The 20,533-nt window shown below is 48.1% G+C and overlaps 1 protein-coding gene across 3 annotated transcripts in view; it reads right to left on the reverse strand.

Annotated features, from left to right (window-relative positions):
- LOC126996641 (uncharacterized) overlaps window positions 1–20,533 on the reverse strand; it is an 85,791-nt gene that overhangs the window by 14,970 nt on the left and 50,288 nt on the right. For all 3 annotated transcript variants that reach the window (XM_050857330.1, XM_050857329.1, XM_050857328.1), the window contains exons 2-3: window positions 13,196–13,287; window positions 12,329–12,548 (exon numbers count right to left, since the gene is read on the reverse strand). In XM_050857330.1, the coding sequence (XP_050713287.1) occupies window positions 12,329–12,548; window positions 13,196–13,261 (286 nt within the window). In that variant the 5' untranslated portion in view covers window positions 13,262–13,287. The remainder of the gene's footprint in view (window positions 1–12,328; window positions 12,549–13,195; window positions 13,288–20,533) is intronic.

Here is a 20,533-nt window from a genome sequence, read left to right on the forward strand (position 1 = left end):
GGAAAATATCCACATCCTTTTCCTCCGCCGCACCTGGAAACACCTGACTGATGCTCTGACGTCACCTGTTGCATTCCACGGCGGTGACAACTCCACAGGTGATCAGGTGAACGGAAGTGACTCGTGCCTCTGCCTCTGTCTCCCGTCCGTTCCTCGCCACCCTTCCCCCCCCCCGTCCCCCACTCCCTCCCTCTGGTTCTTTTCCTCCCTCCGTGGCATTCCAGTGTCCTGCGAAGTGTGTTTTGTTACATTGTTTTCTCTCTGTACCTTAAACTTAACCAGAAATAAACTAAACTAACTTATTATACGCCTGTCCTGCCATGGTGCCTGTGGTGTGGAAAAGGAGGAGGAGGAGGAGGAGGAGGAATACATAGGAATACATAGGAAGAACAGACACCAGAAGACCTATCGGTCTATGGCGAGGGTGTCTGTTTACTACCGCTACTACTAGTAATCTACGTGTGGTAGGACAGGACAGAATAGATGAAGGCTCCTCCCCACCTCTCCCTCCGGCAACGTGCCGGCAGGAAATAGTTAGAAGAGAACACCATGTACCTTTAAGGAAGAAAGGGACATGGAAATTTTACAGTAAAGAGAGAAATAAGAGGAAATTACTACCCTTAACTTACACTACTGGTAACCTAAGCTGTGGGGGAAAATGACTTCATTACATAAGAACATAAGAACATAGAAACACAGGGAGACTGGAAGAGGCCGAGTGGCCTTCACAGGGCAGCCCCAGAATCCCCCCTAATACTCACGGTGGGTGAGGTGTAGTTTCAGGGGCACAGGTGGAGGCTTGATCCTCATTTTATCGGCGGTACTATGCACGCACCAGTACCCTGTCACCTTACTGCACCCACACCTCACTCCACCTGTCATGCGGACATTAACTGTTGCTTTACTCTATTCTTAACTTACGCTACTTGCAACCTAGGTTGTGGGGGAGAATAATATGGATTTAGGTTGACGTCTTCCTACAATCTGTCTGAAAACATGCGAAGAAGGGTCAGTATAATCTTATATCCCTGAAGTACTTATCCAATGAAGACTTAAAGCTATTGATACTCTGTGCGCTAACTACTGACGGTGGGAGTCTATTCCAGTGATCGACGACTCTATTATTGAAAAAACTTCTGCGCACCAATGTGTTACATCGGTTTCCCTTTAACTTCATGCCGTTGCTGCGTGTTATTGTGTTGGTGTCTCTCTGAAATAGACTATCTGGGTTAATGTTGTCGAATCCATTAAGGATTTTGAACACTCCAATTAAGTCCCCTCTTATCCTTCGCTTTTTTAGGGAAAACGTCATATCTAAACGCTTTAAACGCTCGTCATATGGCAAGTTTCGGAGCGCTGGAATTTGTTTGGTTGCTCGTCGCTGTATCTTTTCTAGCAAAACTTGATCTTTGATACAGTTCGGTGACCAGAACTGAACGGCGTATTCTAGGTGTGGTCTTACAAATGCTAAATATAATCTCTTCATAAGTTCGGGTGATTTATAATCAAAGTTTTTTTAGATTAATCCTAACATCATATTGGCTTTTTTACTCGCTGCAGAACATTGATCACTCATTTTAAGAGTGTTACTGATAATGACACCAAGATCTTTTTCTTGTTTTACTTCGCTGAACTCATGTCCTTGAATCTGATATTTAAAGTTAGTAGTTTTTTTTTCACCTATGTGCATTACTTAACATTTATCTACGTTAAAACTCATTTGCCATTTTTCGCTCTAGTCGGCAAGTCTTATTAAGTCTGATTGAATATTCTCGCAACTTTGACTGTTCATTACCGTACCTCCTAATTTGGTGTCGTCGGCGAATTTGGCTACTTTTGATAGGATATCAGTTTCTAAGTCGTTCACGTAAATTATGAATAGTGTTGGCCCCAGGACCGAGCCTTGGGGCACGCCACTGGTGACGGGTTGCCAATCCGATGCTTCACCATTAAGAACTACACGTTGTCCTCTGTTGGTGAGCCAGTCATGAATCCACGCACATAGATGGTCGTTAATACCGTGGGAACGCAGTTTAGAAATAAGCCTAACGTGAGGAACCTTATCAGACGCTTTCTGAAAATCTAAGTAAATTACGTCATATGGGCTTCGGGCGTCCCAACATGTATAAACATCGTTGAAAAAGGTTAATAGGTTGATAAGCCAAGACCGATTACTACGAAATCCATGCTGACTATCAGTTATCAAATCATTTGTTTCAAGGAAAGTGATCATTTTATCCCTGATTATTTTTTCGAATAGTTTAATTAGGACAGACGTAAGGCTGATGGGACGATAATTACTGGCTTGTTTTTTATCTCCTTTTTTAAAGAGCGGGGTAATATTGGCCTTTTTCCACAAAGGAGGAGGAGGAGGAGGGGGAGGAAGAGGGAGAGGAAGAGGAAGAAGAAAAATATCAAGAACAAGAACAAGAACAAGAAGAACAAGAACAAGAACAAGAAGAACAAGAACAAGAACGAGAAGAAGGAGAAGAAGAAGAAAGAGCAGGAGGAGGAGGAGGAGAAGGAGGAGAATCACTGCATACATGGCAAGGACACAGACTCCATTCATTCAGTACCGGGCTTCTCTGTGTAGTCTAAGTTCTCATCCAGTGACTGTCAATTACACAAAGGCATCTCAGGCATCTCCAAGTAAGGGAAGCTTCGCAGGACAGCAAATACTCGACCACAAAGGAAACCAACTACACGTACTTATTGGGGATTGAGAAGGAGAGGCAAGCGATGAGGTGAGCACATCCATAAAGCCTAGAGTAACCTAAGACGCCAAAGACCAACAGAACAATGAGAACGGAGGCTGTGACGGGATGTGGAAAGTGGCCCTGTCTGCGGTGAGGAGCTGGGTAGGCTGTGAAGGACTGAGGTGAGGATTGGGGGGAGGCTGAGAAGAGCTTTAGGGGTTGATGTGTTGAAAAAGACTGCGAGGGACTGTAAGAGGTCGTGAGGGGCTGTGAAGGGGTTTAAGGGACTGAGGGGTTAAAAAAGATTATGACAGGTGTGTATAGAGGAGACAGAATACGATAGGTTGTGGAAGATTGCACGGGGAGGCTGTGGTTGGGTGTGAAGGGCTGTGAGGGTCTGTGAAGGGCTTGAAAGGGCTGAGGGTTTGAAAAAAAATATTATGAGAGCTGTGAAGAGGTGAGACAGAATGTGACAGGTTGTGAAGGACTGCTTGGGGTGACTGTGACTGGCTGAGTGGAGGCTGTGAGGCCTTTTAGAGAATGAGGAAATATGTGAGAGCCTGCCTGGCCTGCACTTTAAATATTCTCTGAGAGGCTTGACAAGCAGCGCGTCCAACTAACGTGCTCAACATTCCGCCCTGAGTGCGCGGCGGGCTCTGCGTCGAGCTGTGCCTCGGGTCAGAAGGCCGACCACAGACGTAATTAAAACCGCGACCTCTGACTGCAACCCAACACGCGTCCGTCCACGAGACGGTGAGTGTCGCCGCGACAACCGCTGCCCCGACCACCACCACCACCACCACTCTAACCACCGCCGCTTCTGCAATCATCCCACTGTCGAGAACACTCCATTTACACTTGACACATCCTCAAATGTGTACCCAGATGGTGTAGGTCCTAACTACGAGCGTCAACACGGCGGCAGCTGACTCGCCTGTACCTACTGTTGTAAAGCTGTGTACATTGCAGCAGAGTTGTGTACACGGCGAGAGAATTGTGTGCACGGCAAACACGAGTGTTACACGCCACGCCCCGCGTGACAACCACTTGCCACAGCCGCCTGCCCCGACGTTGAGCCAACAAACCAGCAGCCTAGCGAGTTACCCCCAGCGTCCCGCCACCACTGCCTTGCCTGCAGCACGCCTTGCTTGAAGCTGACGGAAAACAGACGGGCGCGGGGGGCGGGGCTGCAGAAAGGGGCGGCTCGCAGGACGGCTGCTCTGCAACTAACCAGAGCGGCACATGGGCATAGCGAGGCTGTGTAGGTACAAACGAATAAAAGGTGCTCCAGAGCCAAGGCGAACGCCAGCAGCTGATCAGTATGCGGGGCGCGTCCTGCTGCCCTAAGGAGACTCCGTCCTCCGAGCCTGGCTTCGGCCTCAGCAGCAGTCCGCACGCCCAGTCCTGCACGTCCGCAATCTCGCCTCTTGAGACTACGACCGGGCCACACTAACACCTGTCACAGGGGGCAGGAAGGGGGGCACGGGACGGGAGGGTGGCAGAGGCGGAGTGAGGTGGCGGACGGGGCTCGTTGGGTTGAGACACACGCGGGTTGCTTCCTGGAGTCGCCTGGAGGTCCTTGTTGCCCCCACAGCATCCGTGAGATGAATCCCGGCCCTGACTCATCCCGCCCCGGCCAGCCTGCCCGCCCCGAGGCCTGCCCCTCCACCTCGCTTACCGCCCTGGTCACGGCACCCGCACCGCGCACCTCACCTCGGACACCAGGGCATCAGATGGCCCCCCCGCACCTCACCTCTCCCCCCAGCTCTCGTGTCCCCCCTTCCCCAGCCCTAACCCTGACTTCTGGCACTCCCCTTACACTTATTCCTGACACCCTTCCCTTCCATCACTGCTAAAACCTCCCACTAAACTCAGGAAGCACCAACACCATAACGTAAGCCTATAGCACCCCAACTAACACCTTCACCTCTGTTACATCCCCTCTGATCCAAGACCTTTTCCTTTCTATAATCCTAACAACCTCACAAACTACTGACATCCTCACGTAAGCTAATAACACCCTAACCACAAGAAACTAACACACTCATCACTGATACATCCCCTTTGATTCATGATCCTTTCCTTTCTATAACTCCTAACAGCCTCACCACCCACTAACACATAAAACTAGGCACTAACCTCAACCATAAACCCCAAGGCACTAACACTAACACCATTCCCCTTGATCCCACTGCTGCCCACACTCCCAGCGCCTGCCTCTTAGAACACTACCTGACTCCATTTAGCTGTGCAGTTAGTCCTCATTCCGCTCTGTTAGGGAGACTCTTATGTTCCGTCCTAGGTCCATATTCTTAAACGCCTCTGGCTCCCACGACGACTATTTCCCCAGGCTACGGAGAAGATTCAGGGTGCAGAAGTCGGGTAAAACTAAGAGTAGCATTACAAAAAAGTCCATGAAAACCCCGACAATTTCTACGAGAGGCTTTTCAAACAGGCGTCTCGGGCTCCCAATACGACTATTTCCCAAGGCTATAGAGAAGATTAACCGGGTTTTCATGGGTGACTTTCTCAGTTCATGGTGCAGAAGTCGGGTAAAGCTATCACCAGCATCGCAAAACAGTACATGAAAACCCCGACAAGAACTTCTACGAGACTTTATAAACTGGCGAACTGAGGTCCCAATACGTTTAACAATACGTGCTCTCGTCTTACTAAGGTCCCAAGACTCCCAACGAGATGCCTCACTGCTTCCCTGCATGCATGACGCGCTGAAGACCTTATGATCCCCTTCAGAGGTACATACTTTCACCAGTGTGTGTGTGAGTGTGTGTGTGCGGGTGTGTTACTTTTTTTGCAGGACTCGCGGCACGCTAGCTGAGGCCCCAGGAGTGAAAGGTGAAAGAAACGCTCCCTCCCTCCCGCTCATTGCCGCGAGATGTGAAAGAGAAAGCCAAATTCCTTCTTCGTCAGTTTTAGTTTGGGAAGCGCCATAGTGGGTGCTGGGTGATGCTGTTGCCCCTAGATTTTTTTTTATTTCTTTTTTTTTTACGTTTCTGCCTATGACACCGGTAGGCTTTCTTGGAGGGGCCTGATGGTCGGCCCTAACTCGGTATGGCGCAGGCAAGTGTTTATAGTGGCGCCCTCTTGCTTGAATATAAAAAATGTGACCCCGCAAGACACCCATTACATTTACATTCTGACAACGACAACGACGACAACGATGACTATACGACCAGCACGACACCTGGTACATCAACATTCTGACAGCGACGACGACGACAACGATGACCACGACCACTAGTAAAACACCAATTACATCAACATTCTGACAACGACGAAAACGACGACGAAAACGATGACCACGACCACTAACACACACACACACACACACACACACACACACACACACACACACACACACACACACAGACACACACACCACATGTTTCTCGTCCCAAGCGGCGGTGTTGTTCTGTGGCATGTGAGGGGTAGAACACGTTGGCATGTCGGGGTATAATGTACAACTGGAATGAGAGGGAGAGCAGGGCCGGGAAAGGGAGCGGAGGGCAGAGGCGGTGAGGCGAGTATGTGAGGGCGAAGCAGGCGGGCGGGCGGGCAGAAATGAGGCTGTGCCCGGCGGGGAAGGCGGGAGGCACGGGGCGTAATGGAGGGCAGCGGGTAATTTACAACGTATCACGGGAAGACACTAGGGCAGGTACTGTCAGACGATTCCCGCTCTCACGTCAACAATTCCAAAGGCCGAAAAGGAGAGCAATCGGATTTCCATTAGGGTTTTTTTACGTTCATGGTACAGAAGAAGAGTCACACTACCACGAGGGTCATTAAAGGCCGAAAAGGAGAGCAATCGGATTTCCATAAGGGTTTTTTTACGTTCATGGTACAGAAGAAGAGTCACACTACCACGAGGGTCATTAAAGGCCGAAAAGGAGAGCAACCTGGTTTCCATAAGGTTTTTTTTACGTTCATGGTACAGAAGAAGAGTCACACTACCACGAGGGTCATTAAAGGCCGAAAAGGAGAGCAATCTGGTTTCCATGAGGTTTTTTTCACGTTCATTGTACAGAAGAAGAGTGACACTACCACAAGGGTCATTAAAGTACCCCTGGAAGTGCCCCAAAACGCCTCAGAAACCCTTGTCAAATATGTGTGCTTGGGAGCCGGAGTGTTTAATACGACACTAGTTCTCGGTTGAGGGGGACCCAGCTAAACTAAAGGAAATATACTGTTCCTGTGTCTCTGTGGATGGACTTTGCTTGTTATGACTCTGTGCTCTTCTAAGATGACACAGAAATAGATTGACGATTACACTTCATTGATTTCTGAGGCTATAAATTTCCTGTTCTCTTGGTGTCCCTTCAAGATGCTACTAAAATGAAAAAAAGTACCGCTATTGAGTTCCTGTGACTGTGAGATTCCTGTTTCGACTCAGTGGTTCTCCAATAGTACGCTCTGTGTGACGCCTGAGTTGTGTGCTGGAGGCTCTGTTCCTCTCCCCATGAATTCATTTCCGCGGTGAGAATGGTCGGTTCAAGTGGTCGGCAGGGACATGACACGAAGATGAGGGTTCGGCGGTTCGGCCACGTCATACGAAAGGACGGGACGTGCGGGGTAATCCAAGGAGGAGAGAACTGGGTCGTGTAAATACTGGCTCTGTCTTATTAGCAGTCTCCAGTCTCTGCCTCAAACAAAACATTAGAGTCGTGGAGCGAGACTTGACGGAGTGACTTCCTGTATGCCAGATTGAGTGAGACGAGCGAGCGGGGATGTCGACGGGAGAGCGAGAGAACTGGGTCGGTAATCTCAGCCGCTTCCACCCCTCACTTCAACTATTTCCAAAGGCCGAAAAGGAGATCAATTTGGTTTTCATGAGTGTTTTTTCACGCTCATGGTACAGAAGAAGGATCAAACTACAACCAGGGTCATTTTACTACCCCTGGAAATGTCCCAAATCCCTACGAAAGCCCTGTCAAATGTGAGTCTGAGAATATGGGAACTGGGTCGTTTAAACAATGCTTCTGTCAAACGATTATTAACATTCATCACCTCTGTTTCTGCTCCAAGGAAAATATGCAGCCGCCCGCCTTCAAGTAAACCTTGACGGAGAAACTTCCTGCCAGATTCCCGCCGCGGGGCACAGCGGGTGAGGCTCTCGGCGGCTGGCAGGTCACGTCACAGCCGCCCCAGAAGTCTTCACCGCCACGCTGCCACAGACCCAGGCCTCCCCGGGGCGCCCACAGCCAACGGCGAGGCACATCTTTCCCCCCGTACATTAGTGAGCACGCGATTCCCGACCGAGAGAGGCGGAAGGGGACCATTACCAGCATCCTCCCGGCCCGGTCTGCACCGCCTGCCGCCACCTGCCGCCGCCCATTGTTTACAGCACCAGCACCTCCGCCACACAACAATGAGCAAGTTAGCGCCTCGTTCGTCACCTCGGCGGAGTGACATGCTTACTGGGGGCGTCGCGGCGAGGCTCACGAGGAGGAAGAGGGTCGTGTCGTGACTACATAAAGAAAACGGGGAGGAAGTCTTCAGTAAAACCATTAATCTTGTTCCTCCGCCGCCCGACACGGAGCATCCTGATTAGAGGCTCCCGCTACCACCACCACCACCACCACTTCTAGGGTTACTAGTCCGGCGCCTGCCCCTCGCCCTGATATCCAAGAAACGTGCCTCAGATACACGCCACTTCAGAGTCACATCCTGGGCGTGGTGAGGGAGCGGTGATGTTGTTCCGGTCCGCGGCTAGTGGTGGTGGTGGTGATGGGGCAGGGGTCAGGCAGAGTTTTCGGGGTGGTGTTGACCGGTGTTGATGGTACTGATGGGCCCACGCGCTGGTGTTGACATGGATACTCATTTATATAAGAAAGTCATGCTAAATCACATTACGGCTCTTCCCTTATGAGGTACAATCAGGTTATCGCCCAGAGATGCAGCGCTAAGCTCATAACAGATTAAGTTTCATTGCTGTGTTCCTGGTGCTCTTGAATAACTGAACGCAAAAGGTTGCCAGCGGGTCCTCAGCATAACCCAGTATAGAAGGGACGAGGCCAGGCAAGGCGGAAGGAGCAGCAGAGCCCGTATTCTTAAACGTATCGGCGCCTCAGTTCGCCTGTTTGAAAGTCTCTCGTAGAAGTTCATGGGATTTCCGTGGAGTGTTTTGTGATGCCAGTGATATACTCGATTTCAGCATCTCGAACGGGAGAATCACCCTTGAAAACCCTGTCAGTCTTCTCTGTGGCCTTGGAAAACAGTCGTAATGGGAATCAGATACGTTTAAGAATATGATCCAGGGGTAGCAGGGCGGGGCGGGGCGCGAGGCAGACCGTGTTGCGTTACCCCGCGCTGTGCTGGGTGTTGGCTTCTGGGGATCATTTACCTGGGGCATCTAGATCAGACGGAGATAAGGGTAGCGTTGCGGCCATGGCGGGGAGTGGACGGGGGTGAGATGGAGAGGGGAGGAGCGGGAAGGTGGGTGAGTGGAGGACAGGGAAGGCAGGGACGCAGATGGTAGAGGGGGAGGAGGCGGACGAGGGGCGCTGGCGTGTTAATTGGGCAGTGAGTTGAGGATCAGAGGAAGGCGCCGCTGAGGGGACGAAGGGCTTGCCAGGCTGCTGCGGCCGAGGCATCTGGCGCCGCCGGGCAACACCACCACCACTACCACCACCACCACCACCGCCACCACTACAGCTATCACCACCCCTACCACTGCAACCAGCCAACCAAGTACACACATTTGATATGGACTTTGTAGGAGTTTGGGGACATTTTCAGGGGTACCTACTTTTATGACACTGGTGGTTGCTTGGCCCTTCTTCTGTACCATGAACATAAAAAAAAAACACTCATGAAAACCCGACTAATCTTTTTTCGGCCTCTGGAAATAGTTGACGTGAGGAGGGAACGTCTGAGAATACCGATCCTTCTAATGTTCTGCGGTTCTTAAGGCAGCAATTCGGGGCATCGAGAACTTAAGAAATAGGAAGTCTCGTCGCATTAACTGTAAGAGCGTAGGATCGGGGAGCTGCACGCATTCTTCGGCCCACAAGCACACACATTTGACAAGGATTTCGTAGGAGCTGTGGGCATTTCCTGGTGTACTTTTGTGACTCTTAACAGATAGCAAGTCTTTGTGCCTTTACCTATAGGAGCGCAGGATCGGGGAGCTGCACGCATTCTTCGGCCCACAAGCACACACATTTGACAGGGATTTCGTAGGAGCTGTAGGCATTTCCTGGTGTACTTTTGTGACTCTTAACAGATAGCAAGTCTTTGTGCCTTTACCTATAGGAGCGCAGGATCGGGGAGCTCCACGCATTGTTCGGGTCTTGCAAGTGCAGTGTCGATGTCTATCTTTAAGGCTGACTCAAGGCCACAAAAACGTCAGAGGGGTGCTGGCGAACGACGCATAATCACACACACACACACACACACACACACACACACACACACACACACACACACACACACAAACATATAAACAAATAAACAAACACACGTAATAAATTTAAAGATAAAATAATGATGATAAGAAGAGAGAAGAAGAAGAAGAAGAAGAAGAAGAAGAAGAAGAAGAAGAAGAACAAGAACAAGAAGAATTACAAGAGGGAAAAAAGAAACAAAATAAGTACGATAAAAATAATAGTAAGAAAAGGAGGAGCCGGAAAAAGAAGAAAAAGAAGAAGAAGAAGGAGAGGAAGAGGAAGAGCAGCAGTCAGACAGGTGTTTCTCGTAGCAGTGTCAGGTGTCAGCGAGCAAGGCGAGGCGAAGCGAGTCAGTGAGGTGAGGTGAGAAGGCTGACCGAACCGAGCCACCAAGCTGAACCAAGGGGTCGAGGTTATCAGGCAGCAGCGAGTCGTCAGAGGAAGGCGCATGGGAAGACGTATAACCACACTCTTTTATCGTTTCCTTCTTCCTTCTCTCTTTTCTTCCATCCGGTCCTCGTAAACCCCAGCAAGGAGACTCCCGCAGGCTTTTCTTGGAGGGAGAGGCTGAAGAGGGCGGGACGGGAGGGACGGATGAACGCGGGGCAGCCAACGAGACTTTCCCTTCATCAATCCTTATCAACGGGCGCCCCTACATGACAAGACCGATGAGGGTGGTGGGCTTGGGAATAAGAGAGAGAGAGAGAGAGAGAGAGAGAGAGAGAGAGAGAGAGAGAGAGAGAGAGAGAGAGAGAGAGAGAGATAGAGAGAGAGAGAGAGAGAGAGAGAGAGAGAGAGACAGAGCGAGAAAGAGCGAGAGAGAGAGAGAGAGAGAGAGAGAGAGAGAGAGAGAGAGAGAGAGAGAGAGAGAGAGAGAGAGAGAGAGAGAGAGAGAGAGAGAGAGAGAGAGAGAGAGAGAGAGAGAGAGAGAGAGAGAGAGAGAGAGAAATGAAAGAAAGAAAGAAAGAAAAGAAAGAAAGAATAAAAGGGGGAGCAGGAGCCTTCCAAAACTACCTCCAGGGTCAAGAAACTATCCATGAAAACCCCGACAACCTATGCAAGACCCTTTTTAAACAGATTCACTACGCCTTCGAAGAGTCTGATATAGCCTGGGCCTCATCATTTTCGAAGCTTAGTATAACGGAATACAGTTTGGAGCCTCGGCAAAGAAATCCCATCAATTCTGCCAGTCAGACTCATTCACGCACCGCTACAGGCTGGATCGGATCGGAGGTGGTGTGTGACGTGCCGGTCCATCGCTTCTCTCAATGAACTCAAGTCACGTCTAAAGAGCAGTGGATTCTCTGTCGCCTGCCCTCACGAAACGGTTGCCTACAGTGTGACCTCAGACGCTAGCCACCCTTGGTTGGTACGTACTCACAGACGCTTCCATCTCGCACATCAAATATTTTCAAAGGTCAAAAGGAGATAAATAGGGTTCTCATGAGTGTTTTTTTTATAGATTCAAGAGGAGGGTATCTGGACACCTCTCCTCCCGAAATTGACCTCTCTTTCGGCCACCTCTTTGGATTATTTTTAGGGGCAACAAGTAGCGTTTTTTTAATATTGTTACCTTTTTTGTGCCCTAGAGCTGTCTCCTTTGTTGTAAAAAAAAAAGAAAAAAAAAGAAGGGCGATCTACCACCAGGGCCATTAAACTAACCCTGGAAATGCCCAAAATTCCTACGAAAGCCTTGTCAAATACGTATGCTGGGAGCCGAAAGGTTTGAGAATACGGCCCAAGCTTGTCTTGATGAGCTTTGCGAGTTCGATACGAAGAGAAAACATAGCCAAGAGATAGACCTCTCTTTTGGCTACTCTTTACTTTTTACTTTTGTGGGAGCGGCGAGTAGCGGGCTTTTTTTTTTTTATACCCTTTTTGTTGCCCTTGCACCGTATCCTTTGATGTAAAAAAAAAAAAAAAAACATACGGACCCAGTGATTCCAAGTTATCCAGCATCTTCATTATTTCATCCCTTCCGCTGGTAAACCCTGAACCAGCCTTCCTTCGTCTGTATTTTCTCCTCCTGCCTACGACTTGAACTCATTGAAAAGGAGAGTATCAAGACACTTCTCAACCCGAAATTGACCTCTCTTCTGACCTCAAGTTCTTTTGTTTTTTGTTAGAGCAGCGAATAGCGGGCTTTTTTTGTTGCCGCTTTTGTTTTTCTACCCTTGAGCTCTCTCCCTTGCTATATATATAAAAAAAAGAGGGGTTAGTGCTTACCTTTGCCATTCTTGGAGAGGACGATCATGCGAGAGTGCCTGAGGCTGCTCCTGGTAGGGGTGTGGCGGCCGCCCAGGTTCTGCACAACGAGGCTCTGCGGGACGGTGGTACACAGATTGTTGGCCTGCGACGGCGTCCTCACGAGCTGCTGCTGCCGGAGCTCCTGGCCGCTCATCCTGGCCCACGAAGTGTCGCACACGGATACTGGACGCACCCGATCCTGAGGGAGGGAGTCACATAGAGGGAGATGTGGTTAGGTAGATTGATGGACCGTGAGAGAAAAGAATATAAATAGAGGGATTGAAAGGGACATAGCTATACTGATAAATAGATAGCTATATAGATAGACAAATTGATATATAGATACATATATGGATAGAAAGAGATAAATAGACAGATATAGATAAAGACATGGTTAGGAAAATAGATAGACCTAAATAGAAAAGTATATAGATATATACATAAGTAGATACCTAGATTCATAGGGACATAGCTACAGTGATAAGTAGGTATATAGATAAACAAATCAATATAGGTAGAGACTGATTGATTGATAGACAGATAGGTAGATAGATAGAAATAGATAAATTCACTGCCAGTATGCGAGGGAAGAAAGGGACAGGAGGGAACGGTGACAATGTATGCCATTCTTTGGAGGGAGGAAGACTTGGGATTATACCGATTCCAAATGTCATGTCCTTGTAAGACCCGGTCCCTGTGGCGTGAAGCAGGCGCGTCAGCTGGCAGCCCCTGAACATTCCTGCACAGCCCCTCCCTGCCACCTGAACACAGCCCCCACAGCCTCCCCACAGCCCACGGCCCGGACAGCCCTGCATGCAAACGTCCCATCGAGGAAGTCTGACTCACCCTGCTGCCCGAGGAGGAGGTGGAGGCGGCGCTCACGCTGCGGGTACGGGGCAGCGTGGACGACATGGTGGTGGTGGAGGCAGAGGACGAGCCTGGAAAGAAACGTTGTGGTCAGTGGATGGCGTCAACGGGGCTTGGGGGTGAGGTGAGTTACTCCAAGTCAACGCATGGACAGGGAGAATACCCGGTGAGTCAAGGGATATAAAGAAAATGGAAGCATAAGATTTGCGGTGACTAGAAGAACTAGTGAATCAAGGGTGCGAGGAAAAGGGAAGGTATACGATAAGTTACTAGATCCTGGGAAAAAAAAAACTTGCAGCTGTTGCCTTGTGCATGTTCAAGTCAACAAAGAGGGACAAGGTGGAAAGCAGATGGAGGGGCGAGGGTCAGGAGCGAGGTTATCAAAACAGCCAAGCAATGTCACTCGTATCCGTGATTGAAGGAGGTAAAACGTGAAGCTGAAGGCATAGGCTATAGTTGCGCGTGGCCTTGGTGCTCATCTCCGTCACACTGAGCCTGTGGTGGGAGGGAGGTAAATATTGTAACTCATCGGCGTGAAGTCCTGGGTGGTGAGTCACAACGTTTCCTCCCTGACGTCACGCCCACCCAAGGCCACGTGACACACACACACACACACACACACACACACACACACACACACACACACACGGAAGAAGAAAAGAAGGAGTTTTTTTTGGAGAGTAATGGATATGAAAGTGAGGAAGCGGTTCATGGTGACGAGAGGAAGGAAAGAAAAAAATCTAACAGAAAAGGAGGAAGGATGGAAAATGTCTTATACGAATATTGATGGAATAGTGTCATCGCGGATAGAGTTTAACGACTATTTGAGAGACAGAGAACTTGATATTGTGGGGCTGACGGAAACCAAGTTGTGTGACCCAATTGAGGTGGTGGGGATTGGAGAAGGTGCATACAATATATGGAGGAGAGACAGAAAGAGAAAACAGGGAGGAGGTGTGATGTTGATGGTAAGGAAAGGCATTAGGGAGGAGGAGGTGATTGAGGGTGAAGGCTTGGCAGAGGTACTGAAAGTGAAAATTGTGGGTGCTGAAGGAAGGAGGAGGCAGTATGTAGTAGGGGATGTGCCACCAAGAACCAATGCATGGAAGGCCCAAGAATATGAACAAATGATACAAGACACGGTGAGTTGCCTGGATGGAATGTTGAGAGAGGGTGAGAGAATAATTTTAATGGGTGATTTTAATTGCAAAGAGGTAGAATGGGAGGATTGGCAGACGCAGGGAACAGAAGAGTCGTGGGGAGGAAGACTCCTGCAATTGGCAATGGAACATGTGCTGACTCAATGGATTAAAGAACATAATAGATTCGGGAAGGAAGGAGAGGCATCAAGACTTGACCTGGTTTTTAGCAAGGAACCGGAAGTAATAGAAAATATTAAAATAGATTGTCCAATAGCAAAGAGTGACCATGCGATTGTGGAATTTGAAGTAAAAGAAAAGAGAACGATTGACCGAGAAGAGGAGCACAAAATAGGGAGAAGTAACTATTCTAAGGCAGACTTTGTTAATATGAGAACTTTTTTTGAAAATGCAAACTGGAGTGGGCTGTACAAAGCCAAGAGTGTACAAGACAAGTGGGAGGAGTTTTTAAAGCTATACAAAGAAGCCGAGAACAGATATGTCCCTAAGGTAACCAAAAAGGATGTTGGTAAAAAGGAATGGTTTAACAAAAGATGCGAGGCAGCTAGAAAGAGAAAGGAGGAAGCTTGGAAGGGATGGAGGAGACGAAGAAGAATCAACTCGTGGAACAATTTCAAACAAGCAAGGAATGAATATACAAAAAATTAGAAGAGAAGAAAAACGGAAATATGAAAAAAGATATAATAGACAAGTGTAAAGATCAACCTAAACTATTCTATAGACATGTGAACGGTAAATCAAAGAATAGAGAAACAATTGATAAACTGAAAATGGATGGAATTACATATGAGGACCCAGCAGAGATGGCAGAAGTGATGAACAACAGCTTTCATAGAGTTTTCACAAAAGAAGACGAATTCGTACAACCACCGGGCCAGGAAAGAGGAAGGGTTATGCAGGAGATACAGTTAACGGTGCAGGAGGTCAAGGAAAGCTTGAACAAGCTGGATGTAAGAAAAGCGACGGGGCCGGATGGAGTATCAGGGTGGATCTTGAACTTGCAACTTGCAGAGAAATTGCACTCCATAATGAACGCCTCCCTGAGTGAAGGAAGGGTACCACAGGATTGGAAGAGAGCAAACATAGTACCAATTTTTAAGGGAGGCAAGAGAGAGGACCCATTAAATTACAGACCGGTATCACTCACTAGTGTGGTTGCGAAGATATGCGAGAGGCTGGTTAAAAACAGGTGGTCGGATTTTTTAGTAAGTGAGAAAATTATCTCGAATTGTCAGTTTGGATTCAGGAGAGGGAGATCTTGTGTCACCAACTTGTTATGTTACTAATCAAGGGTGACAGATTTATTACAAGAGAGAGAAGGCTGAGGGGATGGAGTGTACCTGGATTTGAAAAAGTCATTTGACAAAGTACCGCACAGAGGACTAATTTGGAAAATAAAAAATAGGGGTGGAGTGGGTGATGGACTGATTAAGTGGCTGGAGGACTTCCTAACTAACAGGGAAATGAGGACAATAATTAGGGACAGGGTTTCCAACTGGTGCCCTGTGATGAGTGGGGTTCCACAAGGTTCAGTGCTGGGGCCAATAATGTTTGCTGTTTATATAAGTGATATGGTGGACGGAGTGACCAGCTATGTGAGTTTGTTTGCAGATGATGCAAAGCTAATGAGACGAGTGAAAAATGTGAAGGACTGTGAGGCATTGCAGAGGGACCTGGATAAAATATGGGAGTGGAGTGGTACATGGCAGATGGAGTTCAACCTTGGGAAATGTAAAAAAAATAGAGTTTGATAGGACCGGGAGAAGATGTGAATACGATTATGAGATGGGAAGTGAGATAATATGGAGAGGAATGGAAGAAAAGATTTAGGAGTGACTGTCTCAGAGAACATGTCACCGGACAAACATATCAACAGGATAACGGGACAAACTATGAATTTGCTGAGGAACATAAGGACGGCATCTGTGCATTTGGACGAGGAGATGATGAAGAAAATAATAGTTGCAATGATAAGGCCAAGGTTGGAGTATGCATCAGTGGTCTGGTCTCCTCATGAAAAGAAGAACATAAGAAAGCTGGAAAGAGTGCAGAGAGTGGCAACTAAGATGGTACCGGAACTTAGTGATCGGACGTATGAGGAGAGACTCAATAGCATGGGGCTCACAACCCTGGAGAGAAGAAGAGAGGAGACCTGATAGCGGTGTAGAGGGTGGCGAGCTGGGTGGAGAATCTGGACAGAGAGGACCTGTGTGTGTGGAACGAGAGAGAAACAAGAGGACATGGGAAGAAATTGAGGGGGACCACGTGCAGGCCAGATGTGAAAAAGTTTAGCTTCCCAAACAGAAGCATTGAGCTATGGAATAGACTGGAGGAGGAGGTGGTTTGTGCAAGAAACATTCATGATTTTAAGGAAAAGTTGGATAAGAGAGGATATGGAGACGGGACAGCGCGAGCGTAGCTCTTTTCCCGTGTGACACAACTAGGTAAATACAACTGGGTAAATACACACACACACACACACACACACACACACACACACACACACACACACATACACTCACCGCAGCCTCTCTAAGTATAGTAATAGCTTAGGCGTTGACCTGTGTTACTGCATACTTGGAGGCATTGCTGCGTTGCGAATGCCCCTATTATTATTACATCTCTCTCTCTCTCTCTCTCTCTCTCTCTCTCTCTCTCTCTCTCTCTCTCTCTCTCCCCGGCGACCCCTCCGCCGCCTACACGCTCGCCCGCCCGACTCGCACTTTCTCTACGCCCACGGACGCCCACACGAAGAAAATCCCAAGCAGGCACGCCCCTCACCATTAATCTCTTTCTCTCTCTCTCTCTCTCTCTCTCTCTCTCTCTCTCTCTCTCTCCTCCCCGGGCCGCTTTCTCCCTGCGCCAACTCGTCGACAAGGCCTCCGACAGCGTTGCGCCGTGACTCCGCTCCGCCTCGCCGGCACGCTCAGGTGGTCCTGGCCAGGCTTGAGTTCAACTACACCCTTTTCGTACTCGAATCCAAGCACGATAACACTACATCACAAAGCCAAGCACAAGCACTTTTTTTTTTTTTTTTTTACGTTTCGGCGTATAGCACCGGTAGGCTTTCTTGGTGGGGCCCGATGATCGGCCCCAGCCCGTTGTGGCGCAGGCGAGGTGTTTATAGTGGCGCCATCTTGCTTGACTCTTGCTGCTCCCAGGAACTCATCTTTGAGCCTCTCCTTAAGAGAGAGAACCTTGAGTTCGGGCTGGAAGGTGGTCTTCAGGACAGCATGTGGGTAGTCTTAGGCGACTCGGCAGTGACTGCAAAATCCCAACTGCGGTGGCGGCAGGACATTAACCCGCGTCCAGAGCATCGGCACGCTAATCACTCAGCCACCGCCTCCCCAGTCACTGAACTGAGTCCAAATACGAGTTGTTTTGTACGGCACCAGAATCCAAGCATAAGTAGTTTTCACTAATTTAACCTTGAGATTTTTTCAGCAGGAAAATAAGTATAATAAATACAGCATACAAGAAAACAGTATTATTTACAGGGTTCTCACAACGTCATCTCTCTCTCTCTCTCTCTCTCTCTCTCTCTCTCTCTCTCTCTCTCTCTCTCTCTCTCTCTCTCTCTCTCTCTCTCTCTCTCTCTCTCTCTCTCTCTCTCTCTCGATAGATAGATAGATAGATAGACAGATAGATAGATAGATAGATAGATAGATAGATAGATAGATAAATAGATAGATAGACAGACAGACGCACTCTCCTTCGGTACAGCTTGTGAAAGTCTCGGAGGCGTCCCCAACGATACATAAGCGTGGAGAGACAAACACCTCACGGTCACCGCCAACACCAACACCACTACTACTAATACTACCACCCTCTCGCTGACGCAATGCCGTAACCGTGTTTTTTACTCCTATACGGTGTTTATCACGCTAATGTTCCCCTCTTATACAGCAAAGGGAAGGTTGGAGAGCTCATCGTACCTTATCGCGACCAAGGCTGATGACACATTCTTAAACACTTCGGTCCCAAGCACGCATACTTGACAAGGCTTTCGTAGGAGTTTGGGGCATTTCCAGAGGTACTTTCATGACCCTGGTGGTAGTTTGACCCTTCTTTCTTTTCCAGAGGTACTTTCACGACCCCAGTGGTAGTTTGACCCTTCTTTCTTTTCCAGAGGTACTTTCACGACCCCGGTGGTAGTTTGACCCATCTTTCATTTCCAGAGGTACTTTCACGACCCCAGTGGTAGTTCGACCCTTCTTTCTTTTCCAGAGGTACTTTCACGACCCCGGTGGTAGTTTGACCCTTCTTTCATTTCCAGAGGTACTTTCATGACCCCGGTGGTAGTTTGACCCTTCTTTCATTTCCAGAGGTACTTTCACGACCCCGGTGGTAGTTTGACCCTTCTTTCATTTCCAGAGGTACTTTCACGATCCCGGTGGTAGTTTGACCCTTCTTTCTTTTCCAGAGGTACTTTTATGACCCAGGTGGTAGTTTTATCCTTGTTCTGTACCGTGAACGTGAAAATACACTCTTGAAAACCCGATTAATCTCCTTTTCGTCCTCTGGAAATAGTTGACGTGAGAGGCGGAAGAGTCTGCACATGGGAATACCGGCCAAGGGTCATGTATACCTTCGCTGGGTCCACTGAGATCGCGGGACGCAGCGCCGTTTGTTGTCAGGGCCGTATCTTGACTCTGATTTTGGAAAGTTAGTTCGGGGTGCGTTGGAGAGTGTTAAGGAATTCGGAATATATTAAAAAGCATACCAACATCCATCTTAGCTCAACTAGTAGTATTTTGAAGGTGTTAAGGAATTGGATTTTATTATGAAGTCTGCTAAAAAAAACACCTTAGATTTAGTACTAGTATTATGGGTTTGTTTGGCGTTGGAGTGTTAAGGAATTCGGAATATACTTAAAAAGCACGCCAGCATCCATCTTAGCTCAAATAGTAGTATTTTGAAGGTGTTAAGGAATTGGAATTTATTATGAAGTCTGCTAAAAAAACATCTTAGATTTAGTACTAGTATTTTGGAGGGTTTGTTTGGCGTTGGAAAGTGTTAAGGAATTCAGAATATATTAAAAGCATACCAACATCCATCTTAGCTCAAATAGTAGTATTTTGAAGGTGTTAAGGAATTGGAATCTATTATGAAGTCTGCCTAAAAAACATCTTAGGTCTATTACTAGTATTTTGGAGGGTTTGTTTGGCGTTGGAGAGTGTAAAGGAATGTGGAATATGTTAAAAAGTATCCCATAAACCATCATATATCAGGTAGTAGTGTTTTGTATAGGGTTAGATCGGCGTACGTTGGAGAGTATGAAGGAATATAGAATTGATTGTAGGTATTTCTAAGGGTAGTTTAATGAGCCTTTAGTGATAGTTTGACAAGGCTTCTGTACCATGAAAGTAAAAAAACACTCATGAGAACCCGACTAATCTCCCTTGTGGTCTTTGGAAACAGTTGTTGTAAGATCCGGAAACCTCTGAGAACAAGGGGCTATGACCACTATTCTCAGATGCTTCCACCTCTCACATCAACTATAGTCTTCCAAATATGTCGAGGCCGGTCTGGCGTAGGCTCCCGCGGGTCCTTTCCTCCCCTCTGCTCTGCCACACAGTCCCAACACCTATCTCTTCCTCTCATATGTAAGCTATAGGTAACATATGAGAGGAAAAAATAGGTGTTGGGACTGTGTGGCAGAGCAGAGGGGAGAAATGGACCCGCGGGAGCCAACGCCAAAACGGACTCGACAATTTGGTTTCACTATAGGTACTTGTAAGGCCGAAAAGGAGATCAATCGGGTTCTAGTGACTGTTTTTTTAGATTCAAGGTAAAGAAGCAGGGTCAAATTACCACCAAGGTCATAAAACTACCCCAGGAAATGCCCCCTACAACTCTTATGAATCCCTTGTCAAATATATGTGTCCTTGGGCGCCGAAACGTTTAAGAATATGACCCTATGTGCTACTGTTGATGGAGGCGGAGTTATTCCCTTTCCCCTTTCCTTTTGACGTGTAAACCTGATTCTCGCAGCGTCCTTCTCCGCGGCTAGGACAAAGAGACGCTAAGCCACAGTCCTCTTGGCACTGGTTCAAGGGCGCGAGGAGGCTGGACGACGTGTGTGTGTGTGTGTGTGTGTGTGTGTGTGTGTGTGTGTGTGTGTGTGTGTGTGTGTGTGTGTGTGTGTGTGTGTGTG

Source organism: Eriocheir sinensis, chromosome 10, assembly GCF_024679095.1.
Source record: "Eriocheir sinensis breed Jianghai 21 chromosome 10, ASM2467909v1, whole genome shotgun sequence".
Lineage (NCBI taxonomy): Eukaryota > Metazoa > Arthropoda > Malacostraca > Decapoda > Varunidae > Eriocheir > Eriocheir sinensis.